At 36.1% G+C, this 18,887-nt stretch overlaps 1 protein-coding gene across 1 annotated transcript; it reads right to left on the bottom strand.

Annotated features, from left to right (window-relative positions):
* Positions 1 to 4,137: 4,137 nt before the first annotated feature.
* On the bottom strand, positions 4,138 to 14,640 carry LOC134748270 (UDP-glycosyltransferase UGT5-like). Its single transcript, XM_063683007.1, has 5 exons — positions 14,568 to 14,640; positions 12,866 to 13,012; positions 7,646 to 7,875; positions 4,978 to 5,214; positions 4,138 to 4,438 (listed from the first exon to the last, which is right to left on the bottom strand). The coding sequence occupies exons 2-5, from the start codon at positions 13,010 to 13,012 to the stop codon at positions 4,138 to 4,140; spliced, it is 915 nt and encodes a 304-aa protein (XP_063539077.1). The 5' UTR covers positions 14,568 to 14,640.
* Positions 14,641 to 18,887: the final 4,247 nt, after the last annotated feature.

The following is an 18,887-nucleotide window of genomic DNA, read 5'->3' as shown; positions in this document are numbered from 1 at the left end:
AGACCTAATAGAGAGTTACAAAATACTATCTGGGCACTATGACCTCAAGGATTTTCAAGAGATGTTCAAGCGCAACAACAGCGATCGTCTGAGAGGTCATCACTTAAGCTAGAAAGGCATAGGTCTCACAGTAACCCTTACAAACACTTTCTGAGCAACCGAGTAGTAAGGGCTTGGAACAAACTCCCGGAAGACGTAGTTTCAGCACAAAATGTGAACCAGTTTAATAAAATAAATTAATTAAAAAATTAAAAACACGACTGCGGAATTTTAAGCGAACTGAAAAGCTAAAAATAATTTTGATGTTAGTTACATAACTTTATGAATTTAAATTGGAATATAAATGTACACTTACGGTCATTTACAGTAAATACAAAGGTTTATGCACATTTATGACGTGAGTGTACCTGTGTATTTTATTTTGATTGCAGTCGGGGGACCTTTTGAATGGGAAAATGCACTACATCAAGGTCCCCCGACTGCAATCAAAATAAAATACACAGGTACAGTCACATCATAAATGAGTATAAACCTTTGTATTTATAGTAAATGACCGTAAGTGTACATTTATATTCCAATTTAAATTCATAAAGTTATGTAACTAACATCAAAATAATTTTTAGCTTTTCAGTTCGCTTAAAATTCCGCAGTCGTGTTTTTAATTTTTTAATTAATTTATTTTATTTTATTCATTTTAGTGACAAAACGAACTATAATATGATTTATAAAAAAATCCAGGCAATTTTTAAATATAGATATTAATTTTGACCTTTTAATTAGCTCAACGTTCCGGAATTGAAATACGGTCATCTTTTCTGTGGGCAATATGTTCACGGTTTGGGACATTTCACATCTTTATATTTACATAGGTACAGCTTTTAAGAAGTAGTACTTAGTAGTTTTGAATGTTTGAGGCTCAGGAGACTCATAAAGTTTTATAAATTCAATTTTTACTTAAAAAATATTTTTATTAGGTAAATTATCTTTGACGCGACTTTGGTACGACCCACGCATGGCCTTCGGCAAAATAGCAGGTTGATAGAATAAGACAAACATACGTCTGCAGCGATTTTGATTGACCAGACTGTGCAAGTATTATTTTAAATGGGAAATTTCTATGAAATTTTAACGTATAATTAACACTTGCAAACTTGCTCAAGACGTCCAAGAGAGACCCGCTTCTATGAAAAGCCTAAAGCAAAGCTGCGGGAGGTTAGTGCTGAAACACAAAACCATTGTACAAATATCGAAATGCGTAGGACTTATAACTATGCAAAGGCCGAAGGCCGAGCTCCACGAGGTCCCACAGCTCGGTCTTTAAGCGCGCCTTCGTTATTAATTTAAGATACTAGGGCGAAGTTGCGGAAAACGCGCACTCCGGGTCTCCGGCCCTACGCGGAATTCAGACTTTGGCCTGTTATGAATTTAGACATTTGTACCTACTATCGTTCTGTGTCTGAACACCAAATTATTAAAGGCGCTCCTCTCTCGGACGCTTCGGGCCTTGTTTTATTTAGTCCTTAGATTAATACACACAGTCGACTTCATGTCGCGAGCTTTCTACATGTTAAATCAACATACTCTCTCTCTCTCTCTTTCTCTCTCTTCTCTCCTGACCGATTTCGGTCACAGCGACTGCAAATTATGTCTAGGAGCGGGAACTGAGCTGGTCCGCCCGCTCGTGCGCCCTCATGTGACTGCAGTATCCAATTTTCGTCTGCAGTGCTCGTCCACACCGAGGTTTACAATCATGAAAATTCGTATAGTATTAAAGCTAATATGAAATGGAGTTAGTAGGTGCACGTGCAATGCACGAGTTCAAACAAAATCTGTTTTTTTTTCTTTACAACCGGGTTAAATCAGTAGACAAGTACAAATTTATAAGCAATACGAATATCATCGTTTAAATCGAAGTTCACACAAATTTTAGGTTTCAAATATTTCAATAGCGCGATTTTAAAATGTTTGATTAGTTTAAAAATTTACACTATACCATTTTATATTTTTGTGTACTACGTATATTTTTATGATCAGCGGTAAAATTATTTTATTTAAGACGTCACTAAAAATAATATAGAAGGATTTAATTTCTTAACATATTTCAAAAATCCTTATTCTACCAAAGTAAGAATCAACTGCATATGTTGCATATGTCTTTTGAATCGTCTCTCAAAGCTCTTCATTTTGATACCCCACTCGATAAGTTTGCAAGATTTTTTTTTCCAAATGTCGTGCGTTATTGTGAATTACGTCCGCCATGTTGTTTTTATAATGACGTCACATAGCCTATGTCACCCGGGATGACGTAAGGATTCCAATGATATATCATACATCTAAATCGGTTAAGGCATTCAGAAGTTATGGTGGAATAAAGAAACTCACATACATACAAACATGAACGCTGAAAACAATACACTCCTTTTTTGGGCAGTCGTGTAAAAATAAATTAGACAAGCATAACACTACATCTAATACTCGTTCATGATATATATCTTTATGATTACTGGATACAGGCCATATCAGTTGCCATAACTGCCTGCCTGCTTATTAAATAATAATAATAATAATAATTTTTACTCTACGGTCAATACTTTACGAGCTACAGGATGTTTAAATTAACTACAAAGAGATAAAAAATAGACGATTTAACAAAACGTCGTTTTTTCGTAGTTGTTCATCATAACTCAAATGTTTAGTTTAGAATAAGCAAGCTTAGTCACCTGCTGATCAATTATAGAAATTAACGGCCAACATCATGTCGGGCCATGCTCAGTGTAGAGTTCCGTAGTTACCCATCCGTCAAAATATACTTTTTGCAAAAATTCAAAAACGGCTTAACCGATCAGATTCGCTATAGTTTTTCATGAAATTCTTTACTAAGCTCTACTTTCACGACTTTTTCCATATTTTTTGGACTCATGGTTCAAAAGTTAGAGGGGGACTCACAAACATTATTTTTTCTTTCAAAGCGAATATTTCCGGAAATATCACGTTTATCAAAAAAATGTTAGGAAAGACTCATATTCATTTTAAAAGACCTATCCAATGACATCCCACACTATAGGGTTGAGGCGAAAAAAAAAAATTCATCCCCACTTCTCGACCATGATCTAACTTTTGAACCATGGGTCCAAAAATGTGAAAAAAAATCGTGAAAGTAAAGCTTATTAAAGACTTTCAAGAAAAACTATAGCAAACCTGATCGGTTAAGCCAGGGGTCGGCAACCTTTTAGCAGCCACAAGGGTCACATAGTAGTTAACGAAATTGACGCGGGCCGCACTTTGCTAATATTTATGACTTTATCAGGTAATGTCTTTTGTCAAAATTACATACAAAATAGCCACAGGGAGGCTCGCGTTCGCGGGTCACATGCGGCCCGCGGGCCGCCTGTTGCCGACCCCTGGGTTAAGCCATTTTTGAGTTTTTGCAAAAAGTATATTTTGCCGGGCGGGCAACTACGGAAGTACGAAACCATACACTGAGCATGACCCGACATGCTCTTGGTCGGTTTATTTTTATATTCGATCAGCAGGTGACTCAACTTGCTTATTCTATACTAAAAAATTCAGTTATGATGAACAACTACGAAGAAATTACGTTTTCTTATGTCGTCTATTTTTCATCTCTTTGTTAACTTCAACGCCCTGTAGCTCCTAAAGTATTAATCGTAGAGTAAAAATAAATATAACCTAATTTGTAGAAAATTTTATGTAGAAACTTTTGCTCGAAGTAATTATAATGCTATTCGTACAGATATTCGAGATACGAGCAAAAATCTGAAAAAATATACCTTCTACCCTGGCCCTACACCCTCAGCTCACCCCCCACCCCCGAGGACTTTTAGTATGCTCATCTGGACACCACAAGGTACAACTATACCAATTTTCAAAACTACACGAATTATTTCCGCAGATTTCTTTAATTTTCTTGGGGTATTATAGGAATCGCAATAAGACTATCTTTCTCTATCAAAGAGTGTCAGGCCCTTGGGATCCCTACATAAACTTGGGTACACACATCGCTTGCGTTGCGTACCCTATGCATTATTTAAGTTTGAAGATTGGATACTTGGAGCCGGTTATTGTAAATAAGAACGCATTAATTAGTTGATCATTAGATTTATACTTGCATTTATTTTACAAATGTATGTACAAAATTAAGTAAGACAATTTTTTCTTTTCCTTCTTTTTCAGTGTGGTCTGTTTAAAGTTTTTCGGAATACAGCTTCTTAATATAAAAAGAGCTAATATACTCGTAATTAATACAACGAGATCTAAGTACATCTTCTGGTACCAGGGTAGCAGCAGCGCGGGGGAGCGCAGATGCGGCGCGCCGCGCGTTCGCACCACGTGCTCCACCCAGTACACCACCTCTTTGCCTGGGGGTACTGGACGGTCGTGGTATATCTGGGACATTTCCTTTGCCTTTTGCTTGTACCTAAGACAAAATAAGAAGCCTTCTTACAGAAAGCCAAACACTTACTGAGGTGACTCTATAAGTGCTATTTTGGAACATAAATAGACCATAAACAGGGATGGGCAGATTAAGTGTCCTAGATTTATATTGACCGGGATATAGACCGTGATTACCTTTTGTATTATTTGTGTTTGTGGTCTATATCCCGGTCAATATAAGTCTAGTGAAACTAACCGTGAATCATTCAAAACTCTAAGTGTCCTAGTTTAAAATAGCCATAAAAATGTTGTTGCTTCTACAACAAGTTTTGCTACTCCTAAGGTGATATCTGTAAAAAAACATCTATTTTTACACCAAAAACATTTTTTCTCTGTAATTATATTTGTCCACAAAAATCTGGTTGGAAGGACTAAACATTGAGCTATCAAGCTAGTGTTTGTCTTATGGAGTAAAAATATCTACATCAAACGTTATATTTTTGATCAAACGTGTTCAAATATTAATCAAGAGTTATATAAATCACTAATAGCAAAATTACGATGTGCAAATGTATAGCTTACGATGGATTAGCTAGCATCTCCCGGATCGCCACATAAATATCTTTGGCCATATCTTCGGCCAGCCGGATCTTGATGCCGAACCCTTTCCGCACTACAGCCTTCATGTTCACGTACTGGTCTCCCAACACCGGAATGCCGATCACGGGCACGCCGTAGTGTATCGCCTCAGTGGTGGATAACTGACCGCCGTGGGTTATGAAGAACTTTAGGTTGGGAATTGGGATGGGCTGAAACGTACTTAAATATGTAGGTACAGTATAAATACTAGATATAAATTCGCATTCCTTGTTATTTTTCTAGGCTAGGTTGTTATTGTTGGCATCTTGAGTGCTGCTGCTGTCGGAGCTCATCCGTCCTAGTGGTGTAGAAATAAGCGAGGTAGTGGAGTACGTAAGCGAGGTAGTGGAGTACGTAAGCGAGGTAGTGGAGTATGTAAGCGAGGTACGTGGGGAAAAATACCAGCAATAGGAACGCCAATAGAAAGGCATGCCCGCAACTTGCTAAATCTGGTGATGTTCACCAATCCTCACTTGGTTATTTTTGCCTATTGCCAAACAAAGTAATGATCGAATTCTGAATCCTCAATCCTTTTAAATGTGACCGGAGATGCAATTGCTCGTGGAGCCATCTACTGATTTACTTGTTCATGGCTTAACATGTACTCGTAACATACTTTTGATTACCCAACTGGCAAGGTAAAAGAAGATAAAAATTGCTGGCATGTCTAGCTATGGCTATGTGTGTATAGCTTTTATTAGCTAACGCATTTTGCATTACTGACATTGAATGATTTATATAAAGTATTGTTTAATTTAGATACTTTTTAGGGTTACGTGCGCAAATTGTAAAAACGGGACCCTATTATAAGATTCTACTGTCCATCTGTCTGTCTGTCTGTCACCAAGCTGTATCTCATGAGCCGTGATAGCTAGACAGTTGAAATTTTTACAGATTATGTATTTCTGTTGCCGCTATAACAGCAAATACTAAAAAGTACGGAACCCTCTGTGGGCGAGTCCCACTCGCACTTGTCTGGTTCTTTACAGTTTTGCCAATGTTGTAAATATTTATAACCAGCGCCATCTAGTTTAGTTGTGAAATACTACCGTATTCTTAACAAATTGAAGTGCATGTTGGCATTGGCACTCAAGGTACGGTGTTCTAGCCAAAACGTGTAGGTGGCAGCATGCAGCATGCTAGCACCAATAAAAACAAGTAAATAATCAAAATTGGTTGTCTTCATACCTATACAAGCGTTGAATATTGTTGTAGATGGCGAAGTCTCAGTAGCCTGTAAGTAATATCAAAGATAGATATAACTCCGTAATAGATGGATACAGTCTAAGGAAAAAACGTGCCTCGAAAATCACGAAAATTTGATTCTCGATCAGATGGCGCCACTAGTTTTGGCCTACACTCGTATAGAGGGCGTTGACTGTTTCGTTTGTTATTTATAATTTTAACGCATACCAGTGAAAGAACATGGGTCAAAATCATTTTATTTTTAGTTTTAAAGTGTGTCGACAGATGGCAGTGAATTTACTGGGGTTACAAAATTTACTATGACAGTAACGCTCTAGTATAAGTTACTCTATGGTAGTATATACATAGCCCTAACCCAAAAAAAACAGCCCAATTGCGAGAGTCGGACTCGCGCACGAAGAGTTCCGTACCATTACGCAAACAAAAAAATGTTGTATAGGAGCCCCACTTAAATATTTATTGTATTCTGGTTGTAGTACTTATTTGTGACGTTTTTAACCAAAAGGTACCACATTGTCGCTAGTCGATAAGGTTGATTTCAAATTGAATCTATATGGAAATAGCGCCTTATTGACAACCGGCAAAAAGTGCCCTTTTGGTTGAGAATAGCACATTTGTTGTTATAGCGGCAACCGAAATACATCATCTGTAAAAATTTCAATTGTCTAGCTATCACGGCTCATGAAATACAGCCTGGTGACAGACAGACAGACAGACGGACAGTAGAGTCTTATAAAAGGGGCCCGTTTTTACACTGCGCACGTAACCCTAAAAAGTATCTAAAATTAAACAATACTTTATATAAATCATTCAATGTCAGTAATGCAAAATGCGTTAGCTAATAAAAGCTATAAGACATGAAAATTCAACTGTCACGGTATATGAGATACAGCCTGGTTACAGACAGGACAGACGGACAGTGAAGTCTTAGTAATAGGGTCCCGAAACCCTAAAAAATGCACCTAGGAGTATTTCAACGTTTTTAGGGTTCCGCACCCAAAGGGTAAAAACGGGACCCTATTACGGCTATTACTAACACTCCACTGTCCGTCTGTCCGTCTGCTTGTCACCTGCTTGTATTTCATGGCCGCCGTGATAGCAAGACAGTTGAAATGTTTACAGATGATGTATTTCTGTTGCCGCTATAACAACAAATACTAAAAAGTACGGAATCCTCGGTGGGCGAGTCCGACTCGCACTTGTCCGGTTTTTTTACTTTAGTGGAGTAGGTATCAAACAAGAATAATACCTACTTGGAAAACACCTACAAAAAAATTTCATTACTTTATATCTAAAAATCCCTAACATACACAAAACGACGGTCTAAACAAGGTGTTTGCTGGGCTTAAGACTAAACCAGATAATGCAAAACGACCTCTATATTAAAAACACAAGGTCCATTTACTTACAAAAAATGCTCTGTTGCGGTGCCCACTTGACGAGATGAATATTTGACGGAACATTATCGAATTCGCCCTCGAATTTCCATATGACTGTTTGTTTGAGCTTGGCAAACATTTGTAATAGGGACTCTCTCATCGCTGTTGACATGTCGACGCTCTTCAAATTTGAGCCCATGCTGAAGTATATGACCCCGTGTTTGGCATTGCCCATCAACTTTTGAAGATCCTGAAAAATGTTTTATTTATGAAATATGCCGCTTGTGTTGTCCTCTAAATAATATTCGTTTCGGCTTTGTATTCGTTTTAATACTCTACTGCATATTGAATTGAAATTGTTGTTAACTGCCTGTTGTATTTTTGATTGTTATTCAAATCTGGGTTAGTGATAAACATCGGGAAAAATAGCTGGATCGACTTCTGATCTTTGTAATCTCCTGTTTTGTAAGCAAAATTATATTCAAGGCATAAGTTATAATTATTATTTACGCACTGATAATGATAGATTCAATGTTTTATCAGTATAATTACAATGTTAGTAATTGATTTATTGACTTTCATGTTGTTCATAAATATCTCATTTCAAACAAATTATGTGTTTGCAACCAAATATTTGAGGTGTGATGAAATCTTAACGAAAAGAGGCACTATTCGTTCAGTTTAAAACTAAACTTTGTCAGCTAACTTTAGCACCTCAGAGGCTGACCACGTTTGTTCGTTCGTCTAAATAGTTACAGAAATCTTTTATGGTCTAAAAATCCAGAGGTTTACGTTGTTCCATAAATGCTGCTAAAACACGTGTAAATCTAAATTTGGCAAAGCTCCTCAAACTGCAATAGGTAAAAGAAATGCTACGTGGTCCCAAAGGATTGCAGGAGCAACACCTCACTAGCTTTACTATGGCAGCTTCCCATGCCGAGTTGAATTTTAAAAACAATCTACCGCATTCTGTACTTCTATCTCTTTGTTCAAACCTTGGGGGATTGTAGGGGCAAATTAATGTTCACTGGAATACAAAATTTTCCTTTTCCTTGAGCAGCGATGCCAGCGATCAATAGATACCTCTGGGAGCAGCGGGCTCTTTGCCACATTAAATAGCATAAGTGCGATGATCTGCACAACCCTTCAGGGACCTGTACCTACTCAGAATATACAGGAAATACCTGAATGCGATCGCATCCTTCCAACATTATGGCAAGACAAAATGATTGATACTGGAATGTATTAAATGTAATGTAGAGCGTATCTTCGCGGCACTTACGTCGTTTTAATAAGACGATCAGTTTTTTTGAACACTCTCTAAAGTCTAATTAGGCTCTACCGATCATTAAAATTAATTTTAGTATAAAGTATTTATTAAGCTTTATTAACTTTATTATCTAGAAATTTTTCAAATTTTTTTCTTGCCCAGATTTTAGTTACATGTATGTAGTGCCCCCCCGCAAATATATTTTTATACAATTCACTTCTAAACTAAGTAGCGGCTATGTTCTAAATTTTGTTAAAATATATCTTATAGTTTCCGAGTTAAATGGCTGATACATATGGACAGGCAGACAGACAGACGGACATGATGAAACTATAAGGGTTCCGTATTTGCCATTTTGGCTATGGAATGCTAAAAAACATCATTATCTATGCTTATTGATCCACGTCATCTTATACAGAACAAAAAATCTTGTTTTGGCATTTTAATTTAGGCAAGCGATATGAGTGTTCGTTAACAGACTACGTATTCGAATCCCGAATGCAATGTTTTCCGGGAAGCATTCGTAATGCAATTCTTTTAAAAATACGATGACTCGTCGCACGGATTTCTGCAGAGATATTTTTCCACGTTATTAAATCAGAATTTACTCTCACATTGACGACAAGTTTACAGATATTCCGGAAGTTAAACTGATAAAAACTGATTGGGAACTTCTGGAATCTGTGCTTTATGAACAATATATTGTTTGATCGATTTCATCGATTATTGTTAATTATAATTACACACATTGTGCTTGTGAATTCCGCTACGTGCATGATTTTGAAAAGCCGAAATATGTAGTAAAAAAAATTACATAAGTTTTTTTATCAATTTATAAAACATAATAGACATACTACATATATTGTGTAGATACACTTTTAAAATTGTGCCTTACACTAAAACAACACCATTTCCTCAACAATACTAAAAACAACCTCGTGCCTAATGCACATGTACAATTATTACCTAATTGTGTTTGGGGTTTTTAGAATTGTCTCGATGAGTATTAGTTGCCTGTGGAAAAAAAGTACAGTCAGCGATAAAAGCTTGTACCAAAAATGAAATTTTTGCAAAAAACTTATTTTGAGTTTCCGTTACAAATCGGTACTTTTGGAGAGGAGAATGTTACCTTGGTGCCAATTTAAATTTTACCTAAATGTAGGTACCTAATGTGTGTCATCATCATCATCATTAATATATGTATTCTATACATATATCAGATATCACACTGCTGGGCGCAGTCCTCTCATAAATAAACGTCTACATATATTAGGTTTTCTAGTGCCATAACGCAGTTTGGTATACATATAAATATCATTTACGTTATAGCTATTTAATATGTAGTCGAATTTTTAACTTTCCTTTAATTTGACTGTGTGAAAGTGTTAAAACATCTGCTATGTATGAAACACAGATTTTATCTAGGCAAGTCGGTAGGGTAATACAGGTTTGGGATGCGCTTAGAACTATCTAATTAAAACTTCTCGCGGCCGAGGCCGAGGGGCTCATTCCCTAGTTGCGGTCGCGTAAAACGAGAACTTACCTCGTCTTCCATTCTGTATGTCTCAATCTGATTCCAATTTATCCTGATTATAATTTTTACGCCCTGGGTGATTTCAACACGGAATCTAATAAGTCAAATTTACATTCGAGAGATCTATTGGTAGTATCACGCAAGATTGCACGGCAGGGAACACAAGTAGTATACCCACACATTGTAATGCGTGAGGAAGTCTGCACCTGAACTTTAATTTTCCGCTAAATAAATTAGATAAAATAAGAATGGATAGCAGTGGCAGCGCGTAATATACAGCCGTTGGGCAAGCAAATTTTTTACTTTTTTTTCAGTTTTTTATTTGCTAGAATTACTATGGTACATTGTAGATGGTGGACATAACTTTGGAAGTTCAACATAATTTACCACTAGCAAAACTATACACATACTACTTTATAGGCATGCAAAACTTTACACTATACATACATCTAGAACATTTTAATACACATAGCACATGGAAATGTCAACTTAAGACCTTGCTTCTTCTTTAAAACCTGTAAGATCTGCTAAGTTGTTTCAAACTTGGCAAGCCGGTGAGAATCAAGTTGTATGGACGTACTGCTACTAGATCTCGCGTGCGCATGTTCTGCTGTGCTGTCACTACTACTAATGCTTGGCACTCTAATTGTAATAGGTAATTGACACCCTGCTTGCCACTTGGCCCTCTTATGCTAATCAATTTGATTGAAAGTGCTAAGTTGCCCACTAGTTGAGCAGTGTCGACTACTGATGGGGTATTTATCTAAAACTTTTGGCGAATTATTTATTAAACAACTATTCCCCCTACTAAACGCACAACCTAAGTTAAAATAAACTCGAGGTTCGTACATCAAACATCCCAGGAATTTTATCTTTCGACCTGAAGCCGAGTAACGGAGAGCTTATTCCAAGCTCCCAACTTATTCCTTTAAACTCGTTAAAGTTAACTTTAAAAATAGCCGTTGTTTTCAGCTGAATATTTGTTTTGGCATCGTCAAATTTATCGTTTGTGAAAGTTTTGAGACTGCGATTCAAACCATATTGAGGTCAAGCAAAGTTTTATTGAAATGTTTACAATTTCAAACAGGGGAGAATAAAATTGAATTGCGGTCTTACTATCCCATTCCCATTATATTACTGTAGATACTAGGGACGATTTTCGTATTATGGCGTGTACGGCCAGTGACTAGAGTACCTACCAATTGATTGGCCCTTTAGATGATGATGATATTGATGATGATGATGATGATCTGGCCGATTTCAACCATGGCAACCACTTCGACTCCTAGTAACTAAGAGCTAACTGTTACAGTTAGCACGGCGCTCGTGCGCCCGAATACAAGCCCTTTAAAATACAGTAATCGGTCCCCATTATATTCTACTATAATACCTCATTTGTAGCTAACCAACAATGTTATAAAATCTTGTAACTTGCGTTTTTAACCTTTTATTCTATTAGCCATTAGTAGATTGTACAACAAGGGCATAAAGCGATCCATTTTTATCCGAGGCAATTTCTCGCTCGCTCGCTGCGCTCGAACCAATATAGTCGAGGATAAAAATGGACATTTATATTTATATATACACTCTGCTTTTCACTTCGAGTGTGAGTAAAATATACAAAAATACCCAACATTTTAGGTTATTTTACCGTATTTATTCAAGACTGAAGTAAATTGTACTCGGTTGTGTCGGGAGCGCGCCGGTTGGGGGCGCCCCGGCAGGGCTGGCAGTTTGTATGGCAGATTTTGGACTTTATTGCTAAGTCGATAAGGGTCGTAATAGATGATTTTACTTTATGCTCTAGAACATAATAAGCAACTTTATGTCATCTTCGCACGACTTAAAGTCGAACTTTACGAGCATGAGAAGTAAAAAAAATATTTTAAAACTTACAAGGTAACATAGATGACAATACAATAATTTGGTACCAACGAGCTGATCTGATCACTATTCACGGACCTAGAAGTTAGGTATAAACTCTTCGGTGGCAGTAGACCCTTCCAGATTGGGCTCACTCGATTCGTTTTGACGATTTCAATTCTTTGGAGGCATTATTCTCAAAGGGGTTTTGCATTTAAATTTTTAATGGCCTTACGCCAAAAATTTTACTCATAATTTTTAACAGTTTCATCATCATCATCATCATCGTGTTAGCCGATAGACGTCCACTGCTGGACATAGGCCTCCCCCAAGGCTCGCCACTCCGATCGATCCTGTGCCGCTCGCATCGACCGAATTCCCGCGACCTTCACCAGGTCGTCGCTCCATCTCGTTGGAGGCTTACCGGCAGTTCGTCTTCCGGTACGCGGACGCCACTCCAGAACCTTCCGGCCCCACCGGCCATCAGTTTAACAGTTTACAATGGTATAATTTACATTATCAGGTTATCACTTATTGCCTTACAACTGAACAAAAAGTTTAAAAATGAAAAAGACGCACCTCATGCCCAGCCTGCAGCAAATGGTTGACTACGCCATGGCCTAAAATGCTGTGGCTCTTCGAGGCCATAGGGAACACCACGAGAATCCGAAACGCTTCGCATAACGTCAGAAACAGGAGTGCCAAGGCGATACTTTTGTGTAACATCTGAAATAAGAAAGGAATTTTAAAAGCGTATAAACTTGAATGATTAGTGAGTGTCCTCCTAACAACCGTCCGTCAGTTACAGTCAGTCATGTACACCAAGCAGCTAAATTCCACGGCCACTTTACAAATGGATTCTATTCATAATGTGTAAAATTGCGTGGACACATTAATGAATTCATTCTTAAAGTGGCTATGCAATTTGGCGGCTGGGTGTACATACGCAAGTGTACGCAAGCTACGTAAATATTTGTTAACCTCCCATAACCTAATAGGAGGGTAAAAAATCTGTGACACTGCTCGGAAATATGGCAATGGATGGTCTAAATCTCATACTATGTTCAACTATGTTGTATTCTTATACTTTCATTGATTGGTTGACACTCAACCAAACTCAGCGCACCAATTTCATTAGGTCATTTATGGAAGGGCTTTTAGTCAGTTTATTTATCTTTTGTGCTAAGCTCAATAGCTAAGGACACCTTGTATACTCTGGCAAGCTAACTTTGTCAGCATAAAAGGGCGCGAGATTCAAAAATAAAATTAAAATTAGTGAAATATTGTAATTAGATAATAAAATACTGAACTTATTTCATTTCACTAATAGGTAGGTACGCTTGGAAAATACCTCCGACGTTACAAAGAAGAGCATGTGCGGGTAGTTCAAAAAGTCACAGCGCTATATGATGTTGATTGTCAAATTTAGTCAGTTTAGAAAAATGTTGTTTTCAAATCGTCTTAGTTAATTTTCGAGCTTATAACTGCGGTTAAGTCGTGTTTTATTAAATATAAATGTTGTAGTTATATTATATTTATATTATATTTATTTATTCAACATTACATGTCATGTGCATTACAAAAGATGTTAGTTACAGGTAGTTGGTACATGACACCCTGATAGGGCACAAAATGCTAACAGATAGATAGGTACATTAGGTACTTACACTTCTAGCGAAAATCAAAATAATTAATATAATTTAAAGCTAAGATAGTTCATGCAAAGCAAAGGTATGTCAAAACAATATTAATTAAATTTGAGAAGTTATACAATGCGATGTCATAATCTGATATTATAATTATTTTTAATATTTACATAATCATATTCATTCCTACTATATTTAACTTAACGGATTCCATTTCAAAAAATAATTATAAAGACTGTATACTTAATCGTATAAAAGCATTATGTAAAGGTAATTATTTAGGTACTGATAATAATAAACAAACCTGCTATTAAATCCAGACAGGGGTGGGTAGGTTATGAGAGGAAATAATTATAGTTTTTTCCTTCCCACGTAGTGATAAAATAAATATTAATTATGTAGTAAATAATTCTACTAATTACTAATTATAAAACTAAATACTGAACCAAATTTAATTTATATATATTTAACTGTAATTAAATTGTACTAAATTACCTATACATGTATTTGTTATTTGAAGCATCATGTAATGAATTTCCCTCTTTATCAAAAAAAGTTCACTCAAATTAAATCGTTTATTGTAGTTGAAAATATTTTTAATTAATAATAAAATTGGTATATCAATAAAAACTAACCTTTGTTAAAATGTAATTTCACAGGATAATAACAGTCATCGCAAATGAAGTGCCCGTGCGCACTGAACAACAGTAAATATTGGATGAGATCACGTGAAGATCGGGCTGGTGCGCGTATCAAGCGACAGCGATCGGGGCACTACGTCGAGCAAAACAAAGAGGCACGGCCGTACCATCCTTTTCTCGAAGCCATTCAGACCATTTTCAACGTGCTGTAATTTTGGGCTGGCTACAGTTAGAACCCTGAATTTTCAGTGCATAATATGATTTCACGATTTCATGATCACACTCGTATTATCATGATCAGTCGGCGATCGCCGTCGTGGGCGGTCGTGACATCTAAAATATTGAATTAATTTATATTATAACTATAATTATATACTGCTATCATATTGCACACATCATAGGCCTCACTTAGGGGATCTGGACGAAACTGGAGGTAAACTAGTCTTTAATAATTATATTTATAATTGATTCTATTCTATGAATAAATACATATAGGATAATGGAGATAACTCTATGCGCTTGTGACTCAAATATACTCCTTTTTGTAAAGAAATCCTATCGAGTATTTACCGTATATTCCGTCCCTCACTATTGCAGGCTTAAAGTAAACGATAGTTGAATGTACTTGCTCTACAATTTGTGCACACTTCATTAACGATAAAATGATAAAGAAAATGATTAACGATTTTCCTCTATGCTGCACAATGTTACGATTAGGCCCCCTTGCAGTGGCACAGCATAATTATTTTGCTATAAACAGCGATAAACGCTTGTTTTTTGAGTCAGTACCCTAAGGGTAAAAACGGGACCCTATTACTAAGACTCCGCTGTCTGTCTCTCCGTCTGTCACCAGGCTGTATATCACGAACGGTGATAGCTAGACAGTTGAAATTTTCACAGATGATGTATTTCTGTTGCCACTATAACAACAAATACTAAAAGAGTTTTGAGTCTATATCCCGGTCAATATGTCTAACAAATACTAAAAACAGAATATATTTAAATATTTAAGTGGGGCTCCCATACAACAAACGTGATTTATTTGCCGTTTTTTTGCGTAATGGTACTGAACCCTTCGTGCGCAAGCCCGACTCGCACTTGGCCGGTTTTGTTGGAGCTCGCTTTAGAGGAAAGTAGGCGCCTGGACAATCACTTCTCCATATACATGTAGTCCCCATTTTCCCCTCTGGATTATTTAAAAAAAATATCCCTCCGCTTAACTTTTATCGATTTTTTAAATTATTAACCTATACTCTTATAATAATTCCCGTTCCCAATCCAAAAAGTTGTCCTCATTATCGTTAAAGAGCGAAATAAGAATGGCGAACATGTTTTTGGAAGCTTCAAGGACCACGTTTTGGATTGGGAACGGTCGTACAATTTTCTCATGTAAATAATATTTTAAAAAGCTATTAAATTAATCAAATTAAATATTAATATTTTCTTCGGCTACCGCGATAGTTACTCATGAAATAAAACTATGAAAACGGATTATACGCGGTTTTTTTCAATATACGCGATATAATCCGTTTTAAAAGCTTTATTTCAAATTAAATATTTTTATACATTTAGCGATTTTTTATAAATATATTTATTCTGTAGAACATTTAAATGTTGACAGCGATATATTTAATTGTCGATAAAATATTTTGCTATGTCACTTTAGTATAAGTGCCCCGAGTTATCCCAGGTTTGGATATAAGATTATATTTATTCTAAGATCTTTTTTTTTTGGACAATTTCACACAGATCGACCTAGTCCCAAACTAAGCTAAGCTTGTACCATGGGTACTAGGCGACGATATACATACTTATATGGATAAATACATACTTAGATACATATAATTATTATATCCATAACTTAGGAACAAATATTCGCGATAAGGATAAACACACAAATAACTGCCCTTACCGGGATTCGAATTGTAATACAATTTCAATTGTGCCACGGTAAGAACTGACGAATTTTATGGGGTTCTTCAAAAAAGGAGTGTACAGGTTTTTAAAGGGTCGGCAACGCGCGTGTAATATCTCTGGTGTTGCAGGCGTTCATAGGCCACGGTAACTGCTTACCATTAGGCGGGCCGTATGCTTGATTGCCACCGACGTGGTATAAAAAAAAAAAAAAAATCTGTTATTCTAAAAAACTCATAATACACAAAACCTCCAGTTTACATCAATTAAGGATCTGATAATTTTCCTGTTTACACCTTCACCCTCGTTTAATCGAATCCGATCCTTATAGTTTTAGGGTGTTAAGCTCGAATTTCGTAGAAAGCGAGTAAGATGACTACGCTACGGAATGAGCAACAAACGCGTAACTAACTCAAATTGGGTTCAGTAACGCGGGAAGAGTTTAACTGTTGAGGTGGACGGGAATGTGTGGTAGAGTGGGATAAAGATCGGTTTCATTACATACAGGTACGTGTACCACTTTAGAAGGTGTTTTGAATAATTTAAGACTAACAGAAAGGACGAGTACGAGTGACACGACCATATTTAACAAAATTTCTAAAATGAGAAATATGCCAAAATTAGATTAATAAAAAAAAAGGTTAACTTAATAGGTACAATGACCACGGTTTGTTGGATTATTGGTACCGACTGCATTTATTTAAATTATAGTTTTTTTTAAATATTTATTTCACATATGATTACAGTACAAATTAAAAATTAATAATAATAATACTAATTTATTTGTAATTAATAGTAATTTATTTGTAGATTAGTTTCAAATCCGATTTCAAATCAATCTACGAACCTACATCAAATTTGACTATAAGCAATCACTCCCAAGTCCTAGCATCAAAGTCCCATAACTGTAATACGTCAACCCTCTTCATCGTACTGCCTACAGCAAGTTTCCAAAGCCTCTTAGCACTTCATTTGTCACATATTATAGTCAGCAACACAAGGCTGACAGCATTGTACAGTCAACGCAGGTTTACTGAGAATAATAGATGCTTTATTCAAACAAATACGCTTAATTTAAACTTAACACTGATAATAACACTGACATTAAAGCGTTCCGGAAATGGTCTCCACTCAGCTTCATGTCAAGGAACCTATGAGGTCCCCGACGCTGGTCTTCCGTGGAAACCCTTCCGAGAGAGCGCAACAAACACAAATACAACTTAAATATAATACAACTGCTATACAAATTAAATATAACAAAATATACTACGGCTATACAAATTAAATATAATTTTAGTTAAATTATTAAAACTATTGATCCACATTAAAACTGTAAAAACTATTGACCCGTACCATAAAAGTGATGCTAAGTTTGGAAAAAATCGTAAAAAAATTTAGAATTAGCTTAAAGTACAAAAAAGCACTTTCGGTTACAAAAAAAAGTGAAATTTACGTCATCTGATACAAAGATGAGACTGGTGGCAACAGATAGGAATTTATATTATGTGTCATTGCTACTTTGAAAGTACCCGGCAGACGCACTTCCAGACACTGGCAGACGAGTAGTTTCTGAAGCTACATATAAATTTATATCTGTTGCCACCAGTCTCATCCTCATCTGTGTATGAGATGACGTAAATTTCACTTTTTTTGTAACCGGTAGTAGTACTTTTTTCGTGCTTTCGACCAATTCAATTTTTTTTACTATTTTTTCCAAACTTAGCATCACTTTTATGAACGTGTGCCATGGGGCTAATCCTTGTATCAGATGACGTAGTAGATCATACGATCGCCGCCCGTACTAAGTATTAAATTACTCTCGTTCTTAGAAAGAAAATATATTAGGTTAAGTAGTTTCTGTAATAAGTTCAACTAAACTTAAAGCAGTTACAACATGCAAAAAGATACTTATCTTCTATATCATATAGTAACGCCATCAACTTATCTTCCACGCACGGTGACGCAAGCACACCAAACTTATTACCAACCATTTCTTGAATATCCACATTACAACGTAACTACAATAATTTTTCACCGCTATCTGACACTACAACCAAATTATATGACACGTAATAAACTGCTTAGTATAAAATATGGTCGTCGAGTATGATAGTTCCATTTTCACCATTTAAGGGTGAGCATCCACCAGATATCTGTGCGAGACGGCGGAGTTGCGCAAAAAAAAATCGATACTACCAGTAGGTATACCCATTACTTAATATGTAGTTAATTAGATAATAAGTTTGTCTAACATTAATTGTAAGCTTAAGATGTGTCACTAACGAAGTTGATCCTTTGTTGGTCTTAAATAAATTTAATTTTAACAAGTTTGGGAACAAATCAAATTATTTTATTAAATATTTTGATTTGTGTTTTTAAGTATTTAATTTTAGTTAATTT

This window comes from Cydia strobilella, chromosome 1 (assembly GCF_947568885.1).
Source record: "Cydia strobilella chromosome 1, ilCydStro3.1, whole genome shotgun sequence".
Taxonomy (NCBI): Eukaryota; Metazoa; Arthropoda; class Insecta; order Lepidoptera; family Tortricidae; genus Cydia; species Cydia strobilella.
This window is presented reverse-complemented; position numbering and strand designations above follow the sequence as displayed.